Source organism: Malaya genurostris, chromosome 3 (assembly GCF_030247185.1).
Source record: "Malaya genurostris strain Urasoe2022 chromosome 3, Malgen_1.1, whole genome shotgun sequence".
NCBI lineage: Eukaryota > Metazoa > Arthropoda > Insecta > Diptera > Culicidae > Malaya > Malaya genurostris.
In genome coordinates, this window is record NC_080572.1 from 128,653,406 (window position 1) to 128,679,306 (window position 25,901).

The following is a 25,901-nucleotide window of genomic DNA, read 5'->3' on the forward strand; positions in this document are numbered from 1 at the left end:
TCATCCTAACATAGAGCAATAGTTTGCTGTTTGTTTATCTGCGTGTTGAAGTGTTTCGGTTAGGGCTTTTCGACGGTGTTTGCATTTTTCAGTGCTTTTGAAACTCTGCACAGCGTTGCGCAAAAATGTGTCCGTTCTACGCTCTAACTTGACACTCTTTTCGGAAGTGCTTCTGACAGTTGGGAGCGGTATCATTGTTGCGTTTAAAACAGCTTATATCAATTTAATTTATGTTCAATTTTATTTATGTTGCCTTTTAAACATCTTATATCATTTTAATTTATGTTTGAGGACAGTTTTATATGCATGCCCGGCTACACTCTTTTACACAAGTTTTATTTCGTCGCTTTTCACTCTCTTGCGGTCGGATGCGAATAAAATTCAGGAATTCCGTATAGAATCACAAGACTTTAAATTTGAATCAAAGTTTGTGAAAATCGGTTCAGCCATCTTCGAGCCAACCTAAACACATAAACACATATATAGATATTGTCAATTAGATAAACCGTGTCGAATGATATATGACACTCGGTCCACCGGGCCACGATTCAACAGTTGGTTTTTCATAGTGATAACGTAACCTTTCTATATGAAAGATGTTCAACATTTTACTAATAAATTTCGATGAAGATTTTTATCATTAAGTGATGAGTTACTTTGCTTTATTTTCAAAAAAGGTGAACTGAATTTTGAAATAATAACAGCCATACGAATTCAACGACTGTTGACATAAACAAAATAGTACAATAATCAAAATGCCAAGAATTCACTAGCTCTTGTATCAAAATCCTACTGCTAGAAATGCGTGACATGCGTACAAACCATAGCATGTACGCAAGGCGTACATGGTTGTGTAAATATCTGAGATAGGAAGTAACACCTTCAAGTGTTCTAATAAATTACCGACTAAAATTATTTTTCAACCTAAGTTTAATATGCTATTAAGCAAACATATTATTGAAATTATATACTGTATGTTTACAAAACTCATTCAAGAATTTTTATTTATATTGCAGATTAGAGAGGTAGTAAATAAAAAATTACTCGAAGATCTTGTTGTTTTCGTATTTAATGTTTATCGATGTTCATAAAATGCATGAGTATTGAATTTTAAAATACAAATATAAACAGCTTAAATATGAAAATAAATTGAGTTTTGTTTATGGTTAGCAAGTGTCATGATTTTTGTGTTTCTTACTGTATAGTGATGTTGCTATCACGTTCATGATATCAGAACAAGTCTAATAGCATCCCTTATCAGTTTGGTGTTTGTACAACTGGGGTGAGCATCCACAATTTTGTATCCAGAACGCGTTTCACCTATATTACAGAGCTTGCTAAAGAAAGTAAAAGCTTTACTTTTCAGAGGTTAGTAAGTCTAGTTCTATATAATGAATAAAATGATTTGTTAAAAAATTGTCATAAACTCAAACTTGAACTATCAATTTTTAATTTGTTACATATAAAATAAGGCGTGCAATGCGTTCACCAACTTGAAGAAACGCATTATTTTCAAGGATACAGCAAATTTTACTCTCATCATAATCGCCTTGCAATACTTCTGCACTTCAATTATTTTACTCATTATCATTGTCAATAAAGAGCCACCTCACGCGCAGTTACTTTCACTGATGCTGTTCTTTACTTCGATTAGCTCCGTGTGTAGATTATGAAATGAGCCTTATTAAAGTATTGATGGGTCATGCAGACGTGACTTCTTTCTATGTCTATGCGAGAATTAGTGAATAGGGGAGGGCATGACAAGTGCAGTGGGACGAAATTGTTGAAAAATATATTAAAAAGTCAAATTGTTACTCGATTAGGAAATCTCATTACATGATACATACAGAGAATAAATTAATAACCGTGGCTCATGATTGACACATCTGGTCTGATGTTGGACGAACAGTTGCTGATCTTCAGATTATTCAACATTGTTTTGAAACGATTACAAAAGTTTTCTAATCAGTGTAGCTTCTTACGAAATTAGAAAAAATACCAAGTAATCCCAGAAATAAACAGAAGCAAATATGGCAAAAACAGGGTTGGTTTTTTCCGATTTGGATGAAGCTTCTCGCGCGTCTTTAGAATGCAAATCTTTTGTTTTGCACAAATGGCGAGACCAATTCGACTTAAGATTAAGTAATAAACCTGTTTTAATGCACATAGTGGTATAATGATACCTTTCTAATATCAGTCATATTCTCATATATAATAGCCTGTTCGCACTATACCGGGACGGGACCGTCCGGGACTATCCGGGACGTTTTTTTCCTCATCGACGATGACTAAGCTGCCGGCGTGTGTATTGGAATCCCGGATCCGGGATAAAATCTATTTGGTTGCCACCGATATTCCTCGCCGAGTTTTTTCCAGCGCCGACGGTGCGAAAAACTCGACGAGGAATCCTTCAATGAACAACGGCCCACAACCTACGCCTCTCTTTCACTCAACAAATTACCTTCCAAACTCTACACTTGGGTGGTGGCCCCTGCACCAGAACCCGAGAACCAGTATAATCGATAAATCTAACTGGTAATCTGGTAAATGAGGGGAGTTAATTTTCCTAAATTAAAAAGTTTTTTTTTCTTACAATCAATTTATTTAGGCTTGCTGAATGGTTTACACTCACTGTCCAAAAATAATTCAAACTTTTTTAATGATTGAATATCTTTCGGTTTCCATAATCAGCGCTCTAATTCCAGTAGAATATGGAATCACCAATCATTTCATTGGAGTATTGAAATAAAACGCTGTAAGACGCATTCAGCAGCATTCACCGAAAGCCATTTCGTAGAAATCCATTTCACCGAAAGGGTCAATTAGCCGAATCCTTGAATCGTCTTAATAACGTAATTGGAACTGATTTAAAATAAAGACAAATGAAAGATTATAGTGTTACGCCCGTTTTGTTGACCTACAATTGTATTTCTTGAATAAAGATTGATTCTTGTACTCTTGAATAAAGATTGATTCAAGAACCGAAGTTCCCAAGAAACCTGTCTTCGAAATTTAGCTGAGAATATTCTGTGAAATTTCCAGAATGATTCATTGGGGTTACCGCTCGTTTTGTTTTTTTCTGACTGAAGAACTGCTGAAAATTGCAACGCTTGGAATAACATACATCGACTTGATCATAGAATTCTCGACTTTGAAAGCTTATCACCCCGATTCTGTATTTCGTTCGAGTTGGATTGTTTCGATCGAACACGAAATTTTATATCCTGTATCTCGATCGAGTTCGAGTTTTCCATACAAAAGCATCATTTGATCGAACTACAGGATGCATATTTTTTCATTCGATCAAAGTACAGAATAGAGGTGTATATCTTAAATCCACCATGACAAAGTCTAGATAATTTAGTTTAGATACGATTAGTAGATAAAAACATATATGTTGTCGCGATAAAAGTAAAGTCTTATATTTTATTGTGAAACACAGTCAGTTTAAATGCGTCCACCATTTTATTCGCTTTAATTCCCTGGTGGTATCCGGGAAAAGAACAGGAGAGGAGAGAAATCAAATCTACTCAACAAGATTCCTAAACACACATATGCAAAAGGAATCAAGAGAGTCAGGGGAAGATTCAAAATCAGACATATATTTTTACAAAACTGTTAGACTTACTTGTTTGTTATTATAATTTTCGAAATAAAATCAAAATAGATCATGTATTTGTTTGTTTTGTTCGTTTTTCACTAGAAACTTTCATATTACCTTCTATAAAAAGCATAATTTTAGATTATCCACGGATTAATCATGCTGAGCAGCAAACAACACAATCTGCATATGGAAATAATTACCAGTAAATATTATAACGATGTGATTGGTCATCTGAAGGAAACATTTTTCGCCGATGAACCGTTAAACAAAGCAGTTCATTTAACTGACCCTGGACAGGGTCACAGTCTTTTAGAACTACACAGTTTGTCTACGTTAAAGGATAACGTTAGTGTAATGGCGATTTCTCAAGAGGGAAAGGTATGGCAACAACAAACAGCTCGAAAAATGAAATAAATAAGAAATTGTTATTTTGAATCCATTTTTCAGATTGCAGGTGTAGCTTTAAACGGCATTCTCCATGGGAATTGTGATATAGAAAAATCTTTAGATAAGCTGAACGATATTGATGACGAAAACTTCAAAAAGATTTTCAAACTGCTCTATGAACAAAACTTACGGATTAATTTATTTAAACAATTTGATGTTGATAGAATCTTTGAAATAAGAATATTGTCCGTTGATTCCAAGTGCGTGGTAGACGAGTTTTTTGTTGTTGAGAATTTAGAAAATATATAATCTATTTTAGATTTAGAGGACAGGGATTGGCTAAAAAGTTGATGGAGAAGAGTGAAGAAATTGCAGTGGAAATGGGATTTCAGGTAACAATAAGTTTGTATTCTTCCGTGCTCTTATTTAAATATAATAAGCATGAATATTTGTTGGATGTGATTTCAAAACTTTTCTTTTGGTGTTTTCATAAAAGCATATAATTTTATTCCTAAAATTATACATTAGAAGAAAAAAAATATTTCGAATTCTAAAGGTTTGTATATTGAATGGATATTTTGATTACATCAATGTATCAATAATAGGGTAACAGAGGTATTTTGGCCCACTTTAGGATTGATTTTATTTTGGCCCACTTTATAAAAATATCCACTAAATGTTGTAATATCTTTGAAAAACCCTTCCGCAGTAGGTAGTTTAAAGTGATTAGCGTCAAAATGATGCAACATGGGTTACTTAACATCGATTAAATCCATAAAATTTGTTAGGTGGGCCAAAATATATGAAGTGGCCAAAATACCTCTGTTACCCTATATACTTTTACGCTTTACGTGATTTTTTTCCAAACCATTATTTAATCTGCTTGGAAGGTGAATAGATGAAAAACTTGGAGTAGGTAATCCCAAAGACATAACCGCGAGATTGACGTAGGACTGCATTCTAGATGTAATAACAATTGATTTGATGCAGTTTGACCGTTTAAGATTTGTAGTATTGAAAAGGACCATTCGGTTTTAAAAGATTGCGTTTGTATTTTATTCTCTCTGTGATGCTTAACACGCTCCGCAATTGACATGGCGGACCTTGACCTTTGCCGTGTCGTATTTTGACTGCATGTATTGAGGCACGTTCAAACTTTCACCAATCTTTTACAAAGATAAAACTGAACGATTGGCTACTTTTCTTTTATATCTTCAAAATAACTGCTTTAAGTTCCGCCCATATTAGATTATCAAAACTAAAGCATTTGGAAAGTTGCTTCATGAAGGATTTCCAATATGCAACTGTCATAATCGTCATTTGGGGGTTTGGTACCTTGTGGGTAGCGAGTTTGTGCAAAGTGCACATGACTTATTTCTTGTTTTCACGTTTCGTCTTCGACTCATCAGTGCATCAGCAGATTATGTTGAACTGCTGATGCAAAACCCTCGGATCAACATAATCCGCTGAGCAGACGTAAAGTTAATGCATTTTACAAAGCACTTGTTTGCGCCGAAGCGCTATGTCTAACCTGACGTGCCGAATGAATGAAACAAATTCGACGGCATACTGACCGCTAACAGATTTTCGTCATTTTGGGGGGTTTGGTACCTCGTGGGTAGCCAGTTTGTGCAAAGTGCATATGACTTATTTCTTGTTTTTACGTTTCATCATCGACTCATCAGTGCATCAGCAGATTATGTTGAACTGCTACCAACGGAAGAGCAGCTTGGGGCGGCGACTCTTGGAGACGGCTGGAGGAACATAAGGTCCGCCGTGAGTAGCATTGCTGCTACAATACTAGGTACGAGGTTATCGCATCGAGAATATGACTGGTTTGGCGGCGAATGTCAGCAGTTGGTCGAAGAGAAGAATGCAGCAAGGGCGAGGATGCTGCAACACCGCACGAGAGCGAACAAGGAACGATACAGACAGGCGTGAAACAGAAAGAACACGGCTTTCCGGAGGAAAAAGCGCCACCAGGAAGACCAAGATCAACAACAAGAACAGCTGTACCACGCAAAGGACACGGAAGTTTTATGAAAAGGTGAACCGCTCACATAGAGGTTACACGCCACAGGCCGAAATGTGCAGAGATACCAGTGGTGGTGAAGCAAACGTGAGGTGATCGTGGAAGCAGTACTATGACGAGCATCTGAATGGCGAAGCACAAGATACAGAGAACGGCACAGGAATCAATCTGGGTGCACGCTCAGCCGACGACAGATTCCCAGCACCTGATCTGTCGGAGATAAGTGAGGAGATCGGTAAGCTGAGAAACAACAAAGCCGCGGCAATGACCAGTTACCAGGCGAGCTGCTCAAACATGGAGGAGAGGCACTGGCTAGAGCGCGGCACTGGATGATTTCTAAGATTTGGAAGGAGGAGATTCTACCGCAGGAATGGATGGATGGAGTGGTATGTCCCGTCTACAAAAAGGGCGATAAGCTAGATTGTTGCAGTTATCGCGCTGAACTCCACCTACCAGGTACTCTCCCTTCCTTTTCCGTCGTCTATCACCAAAAGCTACGGAATTCGTATGGCCGTAGCAAGCGGGATTTACTGGAGCCCGCGCCACTGCGGATCACATATTCGCGATAAGACAAATACATCAGATGGCAGTCTGCGCACCCGATGTGTCTCCGTTCACATATTTTCATAGACTGGAGTTAGCAAACATGTTTTTCTGCATAAATATTTGTTTATTAATTTTATTTTTGTGTATTACATCAACGTTTTGCAGTACAAGTGTTTTGACCCTTTGGCCTTTCATCTTTATTGTTCATACGATTCGTTATTAATAATAGGTGTTTTAGTTACTCTTGTTTTACATACTAATGTTTAATCATAATATTTATTTTAATTATTAAAAAAATATCTACCTACTTAAAATTATCCCTAACCTAATACGAAAAATTTTGAATTATTTGTATTACAGAGATTGAGCACCTCCCTTCAAATTTCGTGCAGTATTGTTCGAATTTTTATTCTAGTATATCCAGAGAGGCCATCTCATTTACTTCATTAGTTCTAGTCCAAGGGGGCAGATTAAGAATCATCTTTAAGATCTTACTTTGAATGCGCTGAAGCCTAAGTTTGTGCATTCGTGCACAGTGCCGCCAAACAGGGACTGCGTATTCAATTGCGGGATAGATGATTTGTTCATAGACAGCCATCTGATTCTTCAGGCACTGTTTAGATGTTCTACAAATCAGCGGATACAAAGACCTGATGAGTATGCTGCATTTTTGAACGATTTTGTCAACATGTGACCTGAATATCAGATGTCTGTCAAAGGTGAGTCCTAGATAGATAACTTCATCGGACAATTGGATGACCTCATCACCGAATCGTATTCGGCATTCGTCTGATGAAACATGTTTTGGAGATCTTGAATGTGGAAACAAGATGACCTGAATTTTTGCTGCATTGATCACAATTTCCCAGCTTGTAAAATATTCAGTTAGAGCGTTCAGACCTGTCTGTAGTTTATTCTTCAGAGCATTAATGACACGATCTTTGTAAAGAATGGAAGTATCATCAGCAAATTGTGACAGAACATCACCATCCGGAAGAGGTGGGATATCTGATGTAAATATATTGTATAGAATGGGACCTAGAATACTTCCTTGAGGTACACCAGCAGGAATAATGAATTATTCTGAAAGTCCATTATTCAGAGAAACCTGGAATGCTCTATCTGAAAGATAATTTTTGATAATTTTTACAGAATACATCGGAAAATTATATCGATGCAGTTTAAACACCAGGCCATCGCGCCACATATTATCGAATGCCTTTTCAAAATCCAATATTGCCATATTTCTGGTCACCGCAACAAAATTTGACAATGTAAATGTCATACACTACATAACAAAGTTAAGTAATGATTTCATATCGGTTACCGTATTCGTTGTGATTCAACACGAAAAAAAAAACAATGCAGTGTCGATTGAAAGTTTCCGTACATTTTCCCGGACAATAATATTAAATCAATAAGTACAAACTTTGTTTTAGTTTTTTGGAAAGTATCTTCTCTCTACCAAAGTATATTTGAACACTTTGTCAAAATAGTGTATGGTTGAAAAAACTTATGCAAATGGCAGCCATTATAATCAATAAATACAACATTCATTAGATTTCTTTTTTGCCTTTCTTTATAGAAAGGTATAAGAATTGCAGGAAAAACCGACTTTCGAACGGAGCATCGGAGACCCATAGTGTTATATACCATTCGACTCAGTTCGACGAGATCGGAAAATGTCTGTGTGTGTGTGTGTGTGTTCAATTTTCTCAGAGATGGCTGAAAAGACTTTAACAAACTTGGGCTCGTTTGAAAGCTACTCTCGGGTCATTGATCAAGCTCAAAGATCAAATGGCTGTGACTTTTGGTTCCAGAGATATGATGGTATAAGTGACGTAACCGACAAAATACGTTGATCTTTACCGCTCTTATACATATAAGGGTGCCAATATTTTGGGATCACCTCTAATTTCGTAAAGCGCTAATGCTCAAAAGTTTAAGCACCTCGAAAAATGTCCTCATGCAAAATTTGAGCTAAATCTGACATGCGTAAAAGGTGCTGCCCAGCTGGTTAAGGTTTGAAAATTTTCGATCTTGAAAAAGCACCATAGGGGAGAGTACATGAAATTTCCAAAATCGAAAATTTTTTTTGATGCCGAAACTCTTAAAACTGCATGAAACGTCGAGATTTAGTGTCATATCAAAATTTTTTTTTGAAAAAATCAACTTTCTGGGACTTAAAAGTCCTAAAAAGTCGATTTTTTCAAATTTTTTTTTTCTAGAGATGACACTAAATCTCGACGTTTCACGAAGCCTTTTGGCATTAAAATTATTTTTTCGATTTCGAAAATTTCATGTACTCCCTCCTATGGTGATTTTTCAAGATATATGAAAGTTCCACTAAGTGGACTAAGAAGGGTGTTTTTTTAGATTAGTATCACTCTTCTCATACAAATAGGCAACGCAAATGTATGCACGATTTGCTAGTAGATGGATGGTCGCCATCACAGTTCACACATTTTACTGCGATGTCATCTAGTACGCAATCGCTGGTATTGTGTGATTCGGCACATTTCCCGCACCGACTTTTCATGTGGCAATTCCTCGCTCCATGGCCGTAGTTCAAACAGTTCTTGCACTGTGTGACATCCCGATGTACCGGTTTATACTTTTGACATTCGAAGATTATATGAAATGACGATTTGATCGTTTTCAGTTGACGCATGGTGATGGAGCCCTTCTCCAGATGAATCAAGTACAGTTGATCTCGATACTTTTTGTTCGTGTTATGTCGCTTCATTTTAAACACCATCAAAGGCCAGCCTCCGACAGTGCCTGCTTTAGTTCGGCTTCCATTTTGTCGGGTAGTCCTCGAAGTACAACCTTAAGGTGAAATGTAGTGGAATGCGAAAATCGCGTTTTTGATCAATTATTCAAAAACTAGACCGATTTTCGAAAAACCAAAAACACTTAAGTTTTCGAAATCAAATTTATCATAACTAAGTATTCTTAGAATTTTGAAATTTTGCTTTGCCGAGCCGTAATTGGTTTTTGAAATGTATAAACGGTCACTGTTCCGTCCCTCGGGGATGATTTTAGAACTGAAAAGTAGTATTTGTAGCAGAATTTCACAAAGAATCTGAAAATGCAACTCAAAATTATAAAATTTTAGCGAAAACAACCGAAAATTGAAAAAGTTTTCATAAACTTTTCTGCATTTTTTTTATTGCTTGCGCGCTGCTGTTTCGTATTGAGGTGGTGTGAGAAATGCACGGTAGGCACGGTGGCATTATATCGTGAGCAAAAAATAGATATAAAATAATGACGCGAATTTATGCAGCATTGGGTTTTGTGTTGAAATAAAAACGACTTGAATACAATAAAATGAGTATTGTAAGAAATCGTTTATTTTCTAAGTAGCTGTCATTTATACAAACAATGTGATATACATTGAGGGCCAGCTTCGAGCCAGTCAGCATGGAAAGCTTATTGGAATTCATTGGTTTTTCAATTATTATGAATACAATGAATCAACGCTTGATTTTGCTTTCAAAATCGATTGAATAATAAAGAAGTACGAAATAACTTAATTTCGTGCCCCAAATATGTGCTTGAGAAAAGATTCACTAAATAATTTAAACTGCATGGTATGATGAACTATTAGTTATAATTGGAATGTATTCCAATAATGTAATCTAAGAAATTATTAAACTATTGATGATTTCTGGCACCGGAGGCCAGAGGCTGTTTGGTCTTCGGTTCGTTATCGTTGAAAAAGACATTTCTAGACTCATCATGCTATACAATTCCGAAAGTCGCTTCCGAAAAAAAGTTAATGGTGAATACTTTTACGTAAATTCTATCTCATCGGCGGGAAGGGCCTGGTGAACGACTGGCAAAGATATCGAAAATACTTGAATGTTCTCTTGTCTTCAACCGTTCTTTTGAAGGAGAATCGATGCTTGCTACTAAAATCAGGCATATACATGGTTAGCAAGTTAGTCAATACATATACATATAACCTCATGTTAATCATTCATAATTACTCATGATTTATAGCTCTAGTGTAAGAGTAATCACTAACAATGATGATTGAATCAGCATATATTCAAAGTGTGAAGAATTATAAAATCCATTACGTCCAGTCTTTTTTACAAGCCAATATAACGAGAGGTAAACCCACTGCGCTCAATCATTGAAAAAAGTTCTTGTTTCTATGTGGCCGTTTTTCTTGGTACGCTTTGTGCGACGGTTCGTTCAACTGAAGCGGATAAAATTTTGCGCGCATTTTATGAGCGCAGTGGGTTTACCTCTCGTTATATAGATTTGTAAAAAATTTCTCAAAAGTAATGTATTCCAAGACTTCCAAACCCAGACATTTTCCTGGTGTGGATTCAGTATTCTCCCAATACGGCTCCGCCACTCCTTGGCTGCGAAGTCTGTTGAAACAAATGGTCATATTCAACAATAAATGTAATACCAAGACTTTGCTTTGCTTGACGACGTTTATTCGAGTTGTTTATTATTATTGTTTGAATCACAGGTTAATGAACGATAATACTTGGCTTGTATTCAATTCATTCAGTAGCTTGTCAATGTTGAAGTTTTAGTTTTGCTAAAAAAAATGCTACAATCTAAAATAATACCTGTTTTACGATATTACACAGCCAAGCATTATTGCTTCAGCAACATCAATGCATTGAACACAACAGAGTTGGACATTATTAGCATTATCAATTACAGCTACTTAGAAAATAAACGATTTCTTACAATACTCATTTTATTGTATTCAACTCGTTTTTATTTCAACACAAAACCCAATACTGCATAAATTCGCGTCATTATTTGATATGTAATTTTGCTCACGATATAATGCCACCGTGCCCACCGTGCATTTCTCACACCACCTCAATACGAAACAGCAGCGCGCAAGCAATAAAAAAAATGCGGAAAAGTTTATGTAAACTTTTTCAAATTTCGGTTGTTTTAGCTAAAATTTTATAATTTTGAGTTGCATTTTCAGATTCTTTGTGAAATTCTGCTACAAACACTACTTTTCAGTTCTAAAATCATCCCCGTGGAACGGAACAGTTACCGTTTATACATTTCAAAAACCAATTACGGCTCGGCAAAGCAAAATTTCAAAATTCTAAGAATACTTAGTTATGATGAATTTGATTTCGAAAACTTAAGTGTTTTTGGTTTTTCGAAAATCGGTCTAGTTTTTGAATAATTGATCAAAAACGCGATTTTCGCATTCCGCTACATTTCACCTTAATAGGTTTGTTGGCGGCAATATCGTGTGTGAAGTATTCCGCTTTTGTCTGCTTCAGGTACAATTCCACTCCTTTGTAGTGGTTCAAAGCCGGAACAGTTATTTTGTAGCCTTCAGTACATAAACGGATTGTTGTCTGTAGTCCCTTTGCTGATCAGCGTGTTGAAATCCGAGCGTAGAGTCGGTGGGAAGTCCTTCAGTTGGAAAGGCGGCATTTTTTCCTTCTTCTGCAGTTCCTCTTCGACATCAACTGGCAGACCAGTGTATTGGTTGTTACTCAGCAAACAGTCGCTTAGCATCCTTTGGATCCTTCTCGGATCTATGGCGCGTTTTACCCATAGCGTGGGTAGGTTATCAGCTGCGAATAAAAGATAAACAAAATTGAAATTAGTCGTAGTAGGTAATTCATCTATCTACATAGAGTCTTAGATGACGAATGAAGCTAGCAAACATCCAACAGGTTCTATTTATAGATTCGGGTAATTTTAATGTTTCGTGATTGGACCTGGTTTTTCTCTATTTAAACAATGTTTTCGTAATAAACGTGATATTAGCAACAATCTTACATTCGTTTCGTGAAAGAATTATAGAAAATACTCAATCAGGGAAACAGTTATTAAGAAATCAAATCTGGAGTAATTTCGTTACACTTTCGTGTCGTGAAATTTTGAAAATGGGTGCAGTAGTGAGCATAGTGAAGAAAGACGTAGTCCTACTTCAAAATATCTGTGCTATTACTTCTTCGCTTACCGAACATTCAAATGACTCCAACATTAAAATAATGAAACCGCATTCTTTTATCGTATTGCTATTCTACTACCAACATTTTAACCAAATCTCAAATTAGCTAAAACTGTCAACACAACCCTGATTTTCGGTTTTGTTTTTGCTGGTACTCAAAACGAGCACAAGCATTGATGTACGAAAACAAAAGTCGAACCGTAGCGTTATGTATACCATAAACGATTGAATTTCATGTCTCGAGCTAAACACAACTGACTACTGAACCGAATGCGTTTTCCAGCATACGAGAACATGTGTTGAGAATTGGATTGAAATGGCATCGATTCGAACGGTGGCCGCTCATGGCAACTCTGGTGGATGGGGAATACAAGCGAGACAGTGTCATACGAATCTGATTCAATGTGTTGATGTACAAACACATCAATTCACAACTCACAAATCGTCTCTCAATGGGTTCTAATGTTTGATGTGCACTCAGCGCTCATCTGCTGATTGCTTGATTGAACTTTGTAATATATAAAACCATTTTTATGAAGGGAACGGAAAGGTTAGAGCAAATAAAAAGCAAACAATTAAGCAAGTTTAGTTTCTCTTCCGAATGTTATGATACTATCACAAACATTTTGCTGCTAAAATATAGCACATTTCTCATTGTAGAAAATTTATTTATTGATTTTAGTAATTTAGTTACGAAATATGAACGATTACGGAGACGAACTACAAAAAGTGCCTTGCTCTTTCCCCATAGTTGCCGTGCCTGATCTTGAGCATATCTAAATAATATTCGGTGAATGCAAAATTTTTAAAATAATTTAAGGATTGTACCCTAAAAAGAAGTAGCAGACAACTATGATTACCGAAATACTATCGGATATTTATGAAACTCTCGGAGAGCAAATAAACACATATGTACTATGTTTTTGCAAAGGCACAAATCTCCAAATTACTAGTGGAACGTGCCACTTGAGCCAATTAGTTATGATTAGGGTAAATATCCGCACATTGGACTTAACACTACCCATTAAATTCTGTGCAACTCTTGCGTCATCTTCCTCATATAAGCTGATATCAGGAAAACAAAATAGTTGTGATGGATCATGAATAATCACTGTTAAAAGTGATAGTCTTTACCATCTTGTGTCATAAATTTCATTGCGTTTTCTGTCGTCGTGTAGTTGAAATCTAAAATGAAAAGGATTGAACATTTCTTTTAAGGCGTCACTCATAAATTACGCTTCACACGTTTATCACTACAAATATCACTTATTGATCCAATAGATATATTTGGAGAGAAATCAATGATTATCATAATAAATTATCAGAAAAAGATTTTTTTTTTGAGAGAGATGCCGCTTTGCAGAGTAAGATGCCACTTGTGAATCAATTCAAGTTCAATTCAATTCAAGGTGTATTTTGGTGAATTCAATTCAAGGTGTGTTTTCGTTAAGCATTTCCATATAACGCAGGATTGAAAATAGAGAATAAAAAATTACAGAGTTGTGTACAAGATGTCAATCAATCAGAATGTTATTAAAAATGCAATTTTGAAACTCTCTCATCAACAGATTTAAATTTGAAAAATAGGCAAATGATTGTCACACTCATTTATTTATTGTTGTGTTTTATCATCCGGCTTATGTCTTAATGATTTTTCTAATAACTATTGACAAAGAAAAACCCGTTTCAGTTGGTGTACAATGTTCCATTTTCAAATAGGCACCAAACCTGTCTTTTTCAAAAACTCACATTACAAAAACAATTCTAAAACAGTTAGATACAAATTACGTTGAAATACTTAAACAAATGGTCAAATGCTCAGCCTAATAATTTGTCTACAGTACAGGCGACGATACGACCAGACACTCCGAAGAAAAATTAGCATTAAAATTGTCTGTTGACGATTTACCGCCAGTTACCATCAATTTAACGATTTTAAAAATAATCTTATTGAGCAACACTGTTTAAGTTGCTACGAGCTAGTTACCAAGGGACCCTAGTATAATTAAAAAAACAATTTGATAAAAGGGATCCCGGAATATCGGAAAGGGCTTGTATCAGGTACGTTAAGTTTGGTTGGACAGAGATTGAATAAAAAATTCAACTAATTTTTAATCGGTAGAATCCACGTAGCGGATCTGATAGATTCTTCATTTGCATCTAGGCGAAAGATGTACATCAAACTACTACGAGCTCATTTACACTAATGCTACACTGAAATGAAAATCTTATTTATATTCATTAGATTTGTCATATGAATCATATGCAGAATATAATTCATAAAAATTATATGGAAACTTATAATCTTTATTTAATGTGTACGTAAAATCTAACTGGACGTTATCATAATGAAAGTTATAAAAATATCCCATATAATTTGTATGGAAATCCGATGAAAGTCGTGAATAGTTGTGTCCTCGATATTCATCAACTGCTCCAGACCATTTTTTTCAGGAAGTTCCGCATCTCAATGTAATTTTAAATCGCTGACACGACACGACGCTCATCCAACTTCGTTCAAGGATATGCGTTAACGGGCCATGAAATATATATCCGGTACATTTCATTACTCTATCTGTCTAGTAAGATTCATTTTTTTTATTTTCAGTCTCGGGATCTCACTTCTCTTTCGCAAATATCATGAGGTGCTCCCTTACCGAATGGAATACTAGTAAAGCTTGAATCCTTAAAGAAAAGTAGAAGTTGGCAATTATCTGCTATTCGTATGACCTCCATTGAAAGTTATATATATATATATATATATATATATATATATATATATATATATATATATATATATATATATATATATATATATATATATATATATATATATATATATATATATATATATATATATATATATATATATATATATATATAATTTTATAAAACTAGTCATATGGTGTATATGAACCTATATAAATAAATTCGAAGTGAATATAATATGCGCTTCATAGATTGTTCCAATGTATGTTGTGCGGATATCTAGTAATGGTTATAAGACGCGCCAATAAATTTGACTTAGACTGGAAATTCCATTCGTTATATGGAAATCCTGTAAAAATAACGTTAAGAAGAGTTTTATGTTTCATAAGATTATATCATATATATGACATGATGTTGAACACATCTTGTAACCGACGACACGACCAGGCACTCCGAAGATAAATCAACATTAAAAATGTTCGCTAACGATTCACCGCCAGTTACCACAAATCTAGCGACCCCTTGTAAATGATAAAAATAATCTTCTCGAGCAACACTGTTTAAGTTGCTATGGACAGTTATCAAGGAACCCCAAAACAAATAAACATGTTTTGAAAGCGGTGGAATAGTTCTATTAGTGTTAAACTTTGTCCAAATTAAGCAGAACAGCATTTTAATGAACTCGATTCTCGGAATTTAATCGAAACTATGGATGAAACCAACGAACGAGGGCAATGATCTGCTTCCAGCGATTCATCCGTACACTTCAACTGCTAGCTTTTCTGGGCAGTAGGATTCGGTGTAATATGCCGGTGTCAAAATTGTTTTGTGTCGGTTGATTGCGCAGCAGTGGAAACAGTATTTCACCTTTTTGGCCACTATTCGAGGATTACTAGTGGAATTCCACAAAGAAATCATTTTACCGAACGTTATGCAGGTACCGCAGAGCACTAGCCTCGCTCAGCTCGTTGTCGGTCATTTCCATGCCTTCCTTCTCACACCAAGTTTCAAGGTTTCAAGTCTAGACCTGAATTTTGAACTTTTTGGCTTTATGAAAGACATAACTCATACTCCTCAATTTTTACATTTCGCTCGAGTCATGTAAATCCATTAAAATGTTCCGTAATATAATAACCGATCTAAAATTTATTTTGTTTACATTTATCTTGCCTTCGATATGCAGTAACCAAGGTTATGGTGACTGTTATTCAAAATCAATAAATATATCAACTTGTGCTGCCAGTTTAAAAAAAATCACTAGTGTTTTCGATTTGACATCTCCAGTTACTGAGGGGTAATTGAATTTACGATACAGTTTTGATAGACGAGTGGCAGGTCGTGTCGTCGTTGTAACTATTATTGGAAATGCTAATAGTGCAAAATCATTAGAATATCACATAATGTGAAAAAGAAAATTTAGCTCAGTGTACATCAGTCGCACCAGTGCCTTGTACTTGGGACAGAATAGCTTTCAGGATCTCAATTCTACAACTGGTGGGATATTTTCTTCGTTACTACTGATTTTTAGCTGATGGAAGAGTAGTAATGCTGACCGGTCCAAAGTTCTGTTACTAAACTGAAAGATCGATCACCCGCCTAAAATGAAATACTTAAAGGTCACTACAGATACAAAGTAAAGTCTTCAGTACATTTCTCTATACAATTAAATTTTGTTTCTCAATCTGCACTCTGCACAACGACGATTAGTTTAATTAAAAAGATGTACCCAACAAACTAATAATTCTTTTTAAATTTTCGCTCAACGACAGCGAAGAAAATTACTTTTGCGTTGTGCAAAATGTCCGTTTTTCTAAGATTGTTAATTGCCCTTTACATGTAATAAAATGTATTCGTTTGTTTCAATATTTAACATGAAATAACTATCTTTCTGTTGGTATCATTATACCAAAACGATTCAAAATTTTTGGAAAACCAGGGTTATATATTAAATTGGGATAGTATATTTACTCAACATGAGTCATGTTAGTTACAACATAAAGTTTATACCAATATTTACACACATGTTTTGATTTAGTGTAACTCAAATAATCTGACCATACTATTCAAGTAATGTTGTTCAGAATAGTTCCATTTTTTACATGATCTTTGTACCATTCAAGTTTTTCAAAAAAATCAAATTTAGTTTTGGCCTTGCTGGTGACCCCAAATAGAAAACCAACTTCGGTCGGACGGAGTACTTCGGATTAATCCCTGTAACATTAACCATATAGCGGCCCTTACACGAGCATTAAAAATGTCAGTTTTAATGTAACTAAGTAATGATGTGTTTCAAATTTGTTTGAAATCTCGTCATTACTGCACCATTACACGTTCATTAATAATTCAGTAATGACATTTTTAATGCTCGTGTAAGGGCCGCTTATCACTTTCACGTTTATTTACATTCTACATTTCTTTATAAATAGTAACCATGGTAGCTGTTATTGAAAATCAATAATTTAATAACTTGTGTTGCCAATTTAAATATTTAAACAGTGGTTTCATTTTGACATTAGAGTAAAAATTTCTGAAGTGCCCCCCCCCCCCATTTTTCACGAGGTAACCGATTTTACAATAAGTGTTATTGGTTTGTAGTATTAGTATCTACGAACTTGTTCGTGAAATATTTCGTCGATATTCGAATTTTTTATACTATTTTTAGTTACATTAACATTTATATACCTTTTCATTGTAATGCTTCCTGAAACTCAAGTTCTCTTTCGAATTATACGAAACTTTGCAAATAGATAAACAACTATTCTTGTCATAGAATGACGAGAAAATTGTTTAAAAATGTTCAATTTTACTATAATTTCTACTTAAATTTGCCAAAGAAATCGATATTAAAGTACCTTCTTCACGCGATTTTTGTTTCTGTTAAATGCTAAAATGTTGCATATGTTATTGGTTTTCATAATCAACAAAAAAATTTTTGTGCTCAAATAGGGTTTTTTGAAATATTTGATTTTTTGTATACGCGCGCTGTATGCAAAGTGCACCGTGCGAGCGAATCGGTATGGTGCGGCAGGGTTCGGTAGGGTGCGATGTCGTCAGTGTGATTGAAGCGAGTTGCGACAGGTTTGGGCAAGTAGGCATAGAAAATGATTTTTTGCCTTTCTCATCTCAACTTTTTTAAATTGTTGTATTTCGATGAATTTTTGCTGTAATATATAAGAGAAAATGAATAATATGAAAATAATGTGTAATTGTAATTGTTGGAAAAAATCTTACATTCGCGTGTAGTTTCAATCGCCATTACGTTTTTAAATCGATGTTGTTGTTGTCTATCCTGAATGTCTGGTTCGTTTACCATGCAAAAATCAAAGTTTATATGTTTGAATGAATCCTTTACTCAATTGAATAGATTATGCGCAGTTGGAATTCGATTGGTTTCGATTTGATGCAAACTAACTTTATACGCGTGTCTTTTCACGGTTCTTGCAAAGATAAATTTTTTCCCATGTGAGGCTGCGATAGAATTCCATTTGGTCCTAATTTTAAAATCTTTCTCATGAAGTGCAGTAAATGCACTGAACTTGTATCGTTAATCTTTTTTTCCGGAATGATCACAAACTTTTGTTTTTTCCTTGACTATTTTCGCGCCCAAACCACACGAAAAACTAAAAAAAAATTGTAAAATAATATGTGATCAATAAATTTCCTGACGTACATTTAATAGAGAAAGCTGTTTTAATCTACCTAAAAAATCGAAATACTACAATTAAAAAAAGTTGAGATGAGAAAGGCGAAAAATCATTTTCTATGCCTACTTGTCCAAACCTGTCGCAACTCGCTTCAATCACACTGACGACATCGCACCCTACCGAACCCTGCCGCACTATACCGATTCGCTCGCACGGTGCACTTTGCATACAGCGCGCGTATACAAAAAATCAAATATTTCAAAAACCCTATTTGAGCACAAAAATTTTTTTGTTGATTATGAAAACCAATAACATATGCAACATGTTATCATTTAACAGAAACAAAAATCGCGTGAAGAAGGTACTTTAATATCGATTTCTTTAGAAAATTTAAGTAGAAATTTTAGTAAAATTGAACATTTTTAAACAATTTTCTCGTCATTCTATGACAAAAATAGTTGTTTATGCATTTGCAAAGTTTCGTATAATTCGAAAGAGAACTTGAGTTTCAGGAAGCATTACAATGAAAAGGTATATAAATGTTAATGTAACTAAAAATAGTATAAAAAATTCGAATATCGACGAAATATTTCACAAACATGTTCGTAGATACTAATACAACAAAACAAAAACACTTATTGTAAAATCGGTTACCTCGTGAAAAATGGGGGGGGGCTCTTCAGAAATTTTTACTCATTACGAGTTACTGAGGGGTACTTAAATTTGCGATACAGTTTTGATATAGGATTATGGAAAAGTCTGACAGGTTCGTTGAACTCAAATAAATGAAAGAACTCGTTGAAAGAGGAACACATCGACCGAAACGAGGAATTTCTTTGAAATTTCGATCTTTCTATAGGCCGATGAAAGAACCCCGGTCTAGTACGAAGAGAACGAGCTTGAGCACTAGCATTCAACTGCGAGAATAGATTCGGACTGTCAATCTCAGATGTTAATATTTTCGCTGCAAATACTACCTTTGCAATCTTCCTTCTTTTCTCGAGCGTATTAGACCTAATAATCGGCAACGTGATTCATATGGAGCCATTGTGGAACACTATTATATATATATAAAATCTAAAGCTAATTTTAGGAAGTTAGAACCTTCATTTACTAATATATCATCTAAAATGCGTTTGTTTTTGCGAACTTCCGTTTCCGTTCGTAAAAAGAGCTTTCGATTCACGACAAGCCCAACCGGTGATTTGTTTGCTATGTTTAATACATGTTATTGGGCAACGTCTAATAATGGTCGTAATTGGTGTTTCCGAAAATCTTATATGAAAATTTCCAACGCTGATCTATGGATTTCTACTTTATGCTTTCTTCTGCATTTATTCCTTAGAAATTGGTAGTACATGACGATCCATTTTATTATGCTGTATTTTCCGGGTATATTTCGATTCAATACAGATGGACATCAGGAGAAACAGATATAAATTTTTCGAAATGAACCTGAATTAAGTTCAAGCATGCAGGTTTTGAATTCTGAATCTGGAATCTATAAATCATTTCTAAAACTGAATTGAATTCGAAAACTGAGTTCAGAAATTATCAGAAATTAAGTCCTGGAACTCTCTCTTTCTGATACTTGTTAGTAAGTTTTGATATTTTAACTACTAACGAGACCATACTTACTACGAAACTAGCGTTTTATCATGAACTTGTTACTGCTTGATGATCGGCTGCACTTAGTACAACTCGTGATATCCACGATAGTGTAGTACCCATACGTCCACAGGGTGAAGGCGCCTCACAGTAAAGCGAGACGTCTTCACGTCAAAATGTAACACTTTTTCATGTTTTAGTATACTGTATTTAATTCAAGTTCTTCTTTCTTCCAGATTATGAAAACAGATGCCACAGGAGCATTTTCGCAACGTGTCGTGAGCTCGCTCGGTTTTATTACTAAAAGTGAAATTAAATATTCTGAATATTTGGACGGAGATGGTGATCAAATTTTTGTTGTGGAACCACCGCACGAGAAACTGAAGATTATGTACAAAGTGATCAACTAAGCCAATCTATTCCGAATCCTAGAGAGATACATAACTTAGAGAATATAATATGTTTTCTGCCATGTCAACGTGTGCCAATTTATGGACACCATATCGCGAAGTTTAAACGGCCTAATTGAATTGCATTATTACATCCGATCAAATATTTGGACATTCGCTACTTTTTTTGTCTCATAACGCAGATGATGTTTTCATATTTTTTTCTGTATGACGTTTGTTGACTGGTTTGACCTATAAATAAAATACACAGCGATTATTCACGATTGAATAACCATAGGAAGCTCTGGCAATTTTAAGATCAACATCTCATGATGAGATTCTTTTCCCTGTGAAAACCGATGAGGTTGAACAATTTTTAAATTTAAACTTTTTGATAAATACAATCTAACAATGCGAACTAGGTTCGTGATATTAATTTATCCTTCATAAGACACAATTCTATAGTCTTGAAGAATTATTTTTTTATATTAGTGCCATAACATTATTTTAAAAAAATCGAACGAATACTCATTTTTGTTAAATAAGTGAAGTATGAAGACTTTACAAGTTAGGATAACGTAGGATTTATTGAAGTATTGTTACATATTAATATATATATATATATATATATATATATATATATATATATATATATATATATATATATATATATATATATATATATATATATATATATATATATATATATATATATATATATATATATATATATATATATATATATATATATATATATAACCACATACCGACCAATTTTAAGTGTACTTGTATTGAATTATGAATATACATAAAAGTTCTGTAACTTAAAATATATAAATCATGGTTCTAAATATATACATGTTTGCAAACTCGTGTAATACTTATAGATTAAGAATATACTATATTTGCAATGCATCTGTGTATATATATATATATATATTGTTTTCAATTGTTTAGTCCCGATCTTGAGTATCAACACAACCGTTATATGATACAGTGTTTTCAAATTATATTAGAAGGTGTGGCTTGTGGGAGCATATAATGGGTGGTGCTATCGTGAAAACTCAATATTAGACCAATCAGCATTGCTGAACTAAACGTTACGACAGAGGGATACCAATGCTGAGAATTGAAATAATGCATATATTAATTTTCTTTGCAGTAGACGCACCGTGTTTAGATAATGTTTGTCACCCTTCGGTTTACGTGCATTATTACTGTTAGTGCAGGATATTAGTAATCATTTTTCACTGTGTCGTACCTGTCCCGTCAAGTTTACATTTCGAAGTTATAGACAGGAAAGAACACCGAACTTTGCTTAGGAGTTCTTGAAATCGAATTATTCTATGGGTAGTGAAGAGATAATATCATTTCATACAACGAAGCATGTGATAGAAATTCGTGATAATTCCTACTCACCAACAGGTAAATATAAGATTAACTGAAAATTGAACGCTGCACAAATCCTAAGGGCATACTCAGTAGTGTTCTAGTTCTAGATGCATAATTATGTCAGCTACAAAATTTTATAACAAGAAAAACTGGCAACCCCAGCAGTGTTTTACTCGTGTTTCAGAGCAAATTCAGCAGCTGCAAGATTCATATGGGTGGTTTATAAAGTAAATGAAACTTAAACAAACGTATCCCCAGCAATCCGTTTTAGTTTTATTTATTCGACCAATTCTACTGTCAAATTTAAAACACAGATAAAATGCTGTTGGGACTGCCAGTTTATTTTGTTATAGTTTCTAGATTTAAATTTTAAATCTGACATAAATTATGCATCTAGAGCTAGAACACTCCTGAATATGCCCTCAAATATACAAAAAATAGAACGGCATCGTAGACCAGTTTTAAATTTGACAGAAGAACTGGTCGAATAAATAAAACTAGAACGGCTTGCTGGGGATACGTATGATGTCAAACTATTCTTATGTTTCGAAAGTTAGTTAAATTTTCACGTCAATCGTACCACAAACACTAAACCTACCGTTATATAAGAGAAGTTACTTATTAATTTACGAAAAAAAATGTAAATAACGAATTCTTTGTATTGATAAAACATTTCTTCTTAAGGGGAAAAACCGCGCTAGTCCAGCACTCAGCAATGAGTTGAGAAGTGTTACTCGCACTTGGATCCATTAGAAACAAAGATTTCTGGTATTCTGTCATCCGGAAAAAATAGGCAAATTTGATAATCGTATTGGATGATCGCAAAATCAAAGCTCGTGAGATTAGGTGTGCTGAGATGGTTAGCACACCAACTCGATATATTTGAGAGTTGTTTGGCACTGTTTAGTCGCAATTAAAAAGATTTGTTGTGTTTGTATGAAACAATGAACGAAACATGGATCCAATATGTTTTTCCGGGGTCATAAACGCATTTAAGCGGGGAAAGCCATCCGAAAATACAACAGGTAGCTGGAACAATCGACTATTTAAAAAAGGAAAGTACCATCAAAAGTTATTGTAACATTGAGTTACTGATGTGTTTTAAGAGCGAAATCGAACAAACAACCTGAAATAAAAAAAATTGTCGTGAATACGACTTACATTACTATGGGGCGCCTTTTCAAAATTAGCCGTGGGCAGAACTTAATCGTGAATATTTCGACTTGTATTAACGGCAGCAACATAATTCTTTCACTATTTTATTAAAAATATGATCAGGTATTTAGGATAATATTTTGAACAGTGTGAGATAACCACATACAAATCAAAAATTAATTTGCCTGAAAATTTTTATGCAGCACGGAAAACTTTTTACTTTTGCTTGGGTTTTTCGCGCAAGGACGACGATTTTGAGGTAGTCCGGCACATATCTTAAACTGAACGTTATAAAAGGGCAACCGTGGTCGAAAATCGATCATTTCTTCTTGTGCGTTGGATGAAAGCAGACGTCGGGGCGATAAGACGCATTCAAACAGCGGCATCGGAGAGCGCACCTTCTGCGTGGTTAAAATCCTCAAACGTTCTGGTCGTAGTTCTCATTTGCATTCCGGTCGTCAAAGCGAGAAGACGCATTTAACCAGTTTCGCATCATTTGGCACTGCGAGCGGATGTGTCGGTTTGTACGCAAAGCTAGTTTCAATTCAAACAAGAACGATTGCATCAGCTGCTGGTGCTTTGCATTGGAGAGAAAGAAAACAAGAAACGAAAAGTAGACAACATTATATAAAATCAGCCGTTGTAATGGCTCTAAATGTTATCTAAAAAACTATTAAGGGTTGAGGACAGTACCGTAAAGTGGTAGTTTTTTTTTGCTAGTTTCCAGTTTCAAATTAATCGTGTTGTATTTTTTTCTGACTGGAAACTGCAGAAAATGGAACGCTCGGAAATGCATACCTCTACTTGTTCATTGAATATCTCGGCTTTGAAGGCTTGTGTCATAAATCTACCGTGACAAAGTCTAGATAATTTAGTTTAGATGCGATTAGTACATGAAAACATATATGTTATCGCTATAAAAATAAAGTCTTGTATTTTTTTGTGAAACAAAGTCAGTTTCAATGCATCCGCCATTTTTTTCGCTTTGGTTTCCTGATAGCATTCTGAAAAAGGAGAGAGAAATAAAATTTCCTCGACAAGGCTGCCAAACACACAGACATTCTATCTTTGTGAAAGTTGAATATTTTTTCATTGTTCATTGGAATCCATGTAATGTCCAACCCATACGATAGATTAATGTGATAAAACTTCTCATCAAAATAATAAAATGTATGCTAGCAACCCGGTACAGTTGGCTCATATACGAGAGAGTACAATGCGATGCGCAAAGGGAATTGAGCGAGCCACGTGGTCGATTTAAAACTCAACACGCGACTCTCTGTCCTCAGACCGTAAGATTATTTCTTATAAACTCGAAGGTAGAAATCATCAGTTTAGTGAAAATCCAAAATAATTTGATTTGCTTCGTGCGCTTTTCGCTGTGAAAATCGTTCGAGGAATATGTTCCGAACTGTGCTAAATATCGTAGAGAATTCCACAATTTGGTCCTTCTGAAAGGCAGAAATGAATCCTGTACAGCACTTGATAGTTTTTTTCAATGAAATATGCAAATCCAAAATGAGATAAACGACGTCAAATTTCTAAAAATGCCTTTATGTGTGGCCGTTAGAACCGCCCATTTGTGAAAAAGCTACAATTGAAATCACGTGAAAAGAAGCCTCTTCAGAAAAATTGATTCAGTTTGGCATCACTTGGCACTGCGAGCGGATGTGTCGGTTTGTTCGCAAAGCTAGTTTCAATTCAAGCAAGAACGATTGCATCAGCTGCTGATGGTTTGCATTGGAGAGAAAGAAAACAAGAAACGAAAAGTGGACAACATTACATAAAACCAGCCGTTCTAATGGCTATTAAGATTACTTCTTTGCAAATCGAAGGTAGAAATAATCAGTTTAGTGAAAATCCAAAACAATTTGATTTGCTTCGTGCACTTTTCGCTGTGTGAAAATCGTTCGAGATAAATGTTCCGAACTGTGCTAAATATCGTAGAGAATTCCACAATTTGGGCCTTCTAAAAGGCAGAAATAAATCCTGTACACCATCTTGATAGTTTCTTTCAATGATATATGCAAAACCGAAATGAGATAATCGACGTCAAAAATCGTTGAAAATTTTAGTAATGAAAAGGGAGAAAGTTTCGCAATTCACACAATCGATCAACTATCAATTCATGAAAAGAAATCCGTTACTGCTACTATGATTAACTAGTCATGACATTAATCATTCTAACTTGTCATGAAACCATGAGCAATAAGTCTTTTCCCATGAAAATTAATCATGGTCCGAAAATGCGTTACTTGAGAAATGTATTTTTTCAGAGCTCGTAACTCTGATTTTCTACCCGGATATCACTTTGAACCCTCTTCCTCAAGTGATGTGATAAATTGCTTAATAGAGTAATGGTAAGGCAAGAAGCAGGCATTGAAAAACAAAAGCTACTGAAAATATTTATTTCATACTGAGGTATATTCATAATTGTATTGTTTCACCCAACAACTGATAGAGATTTGACAAT

At 34.9% G+C, this 25,901-nt stretch overlaps 1 protein-coding gene across 2 annotated transcripts; it reads left to right on the forward strand.

Annotated features, from left to right (window-relative positions):
- Positions 1–1,208: 1,208 nt before the first annotated feature.
- On the forward strand, positions 1,209–21,458 carry LOC131437632 (uncharacterized). 2 transcript variants are annotated; one of them, XM_058607105.1, is made up of 5 exons: positions 1,209–1,368; positions 3,743–3,982; positions 4,052–4,251; positions 4,311–4,383; positions 20,729–21,458. In XM_058607105.1, exons 2-5 carry the CDS (start codon positions 3,761–3,763, stop codon positions 20,900–20,902), a joined length of 669 nt encoding a protein of 222 aa, XP_058463088.1. In that variant the 5' UTR covers positions 1,209–1,368; positions 3,743–3,760; the 3' UTR covers positions 20,903–21,458. The 2 variants fall into 2 exon arrangements, with proteins under 2 accessions (XP_058463088.1, XP_058463089.1); XM_058607106.1 differs by having other exon boundaries at positions 1,210–1,368; positions 3,732–3,982.
- Positions 21,459–25,901: the final 4,443 nt, after the last annotated feature.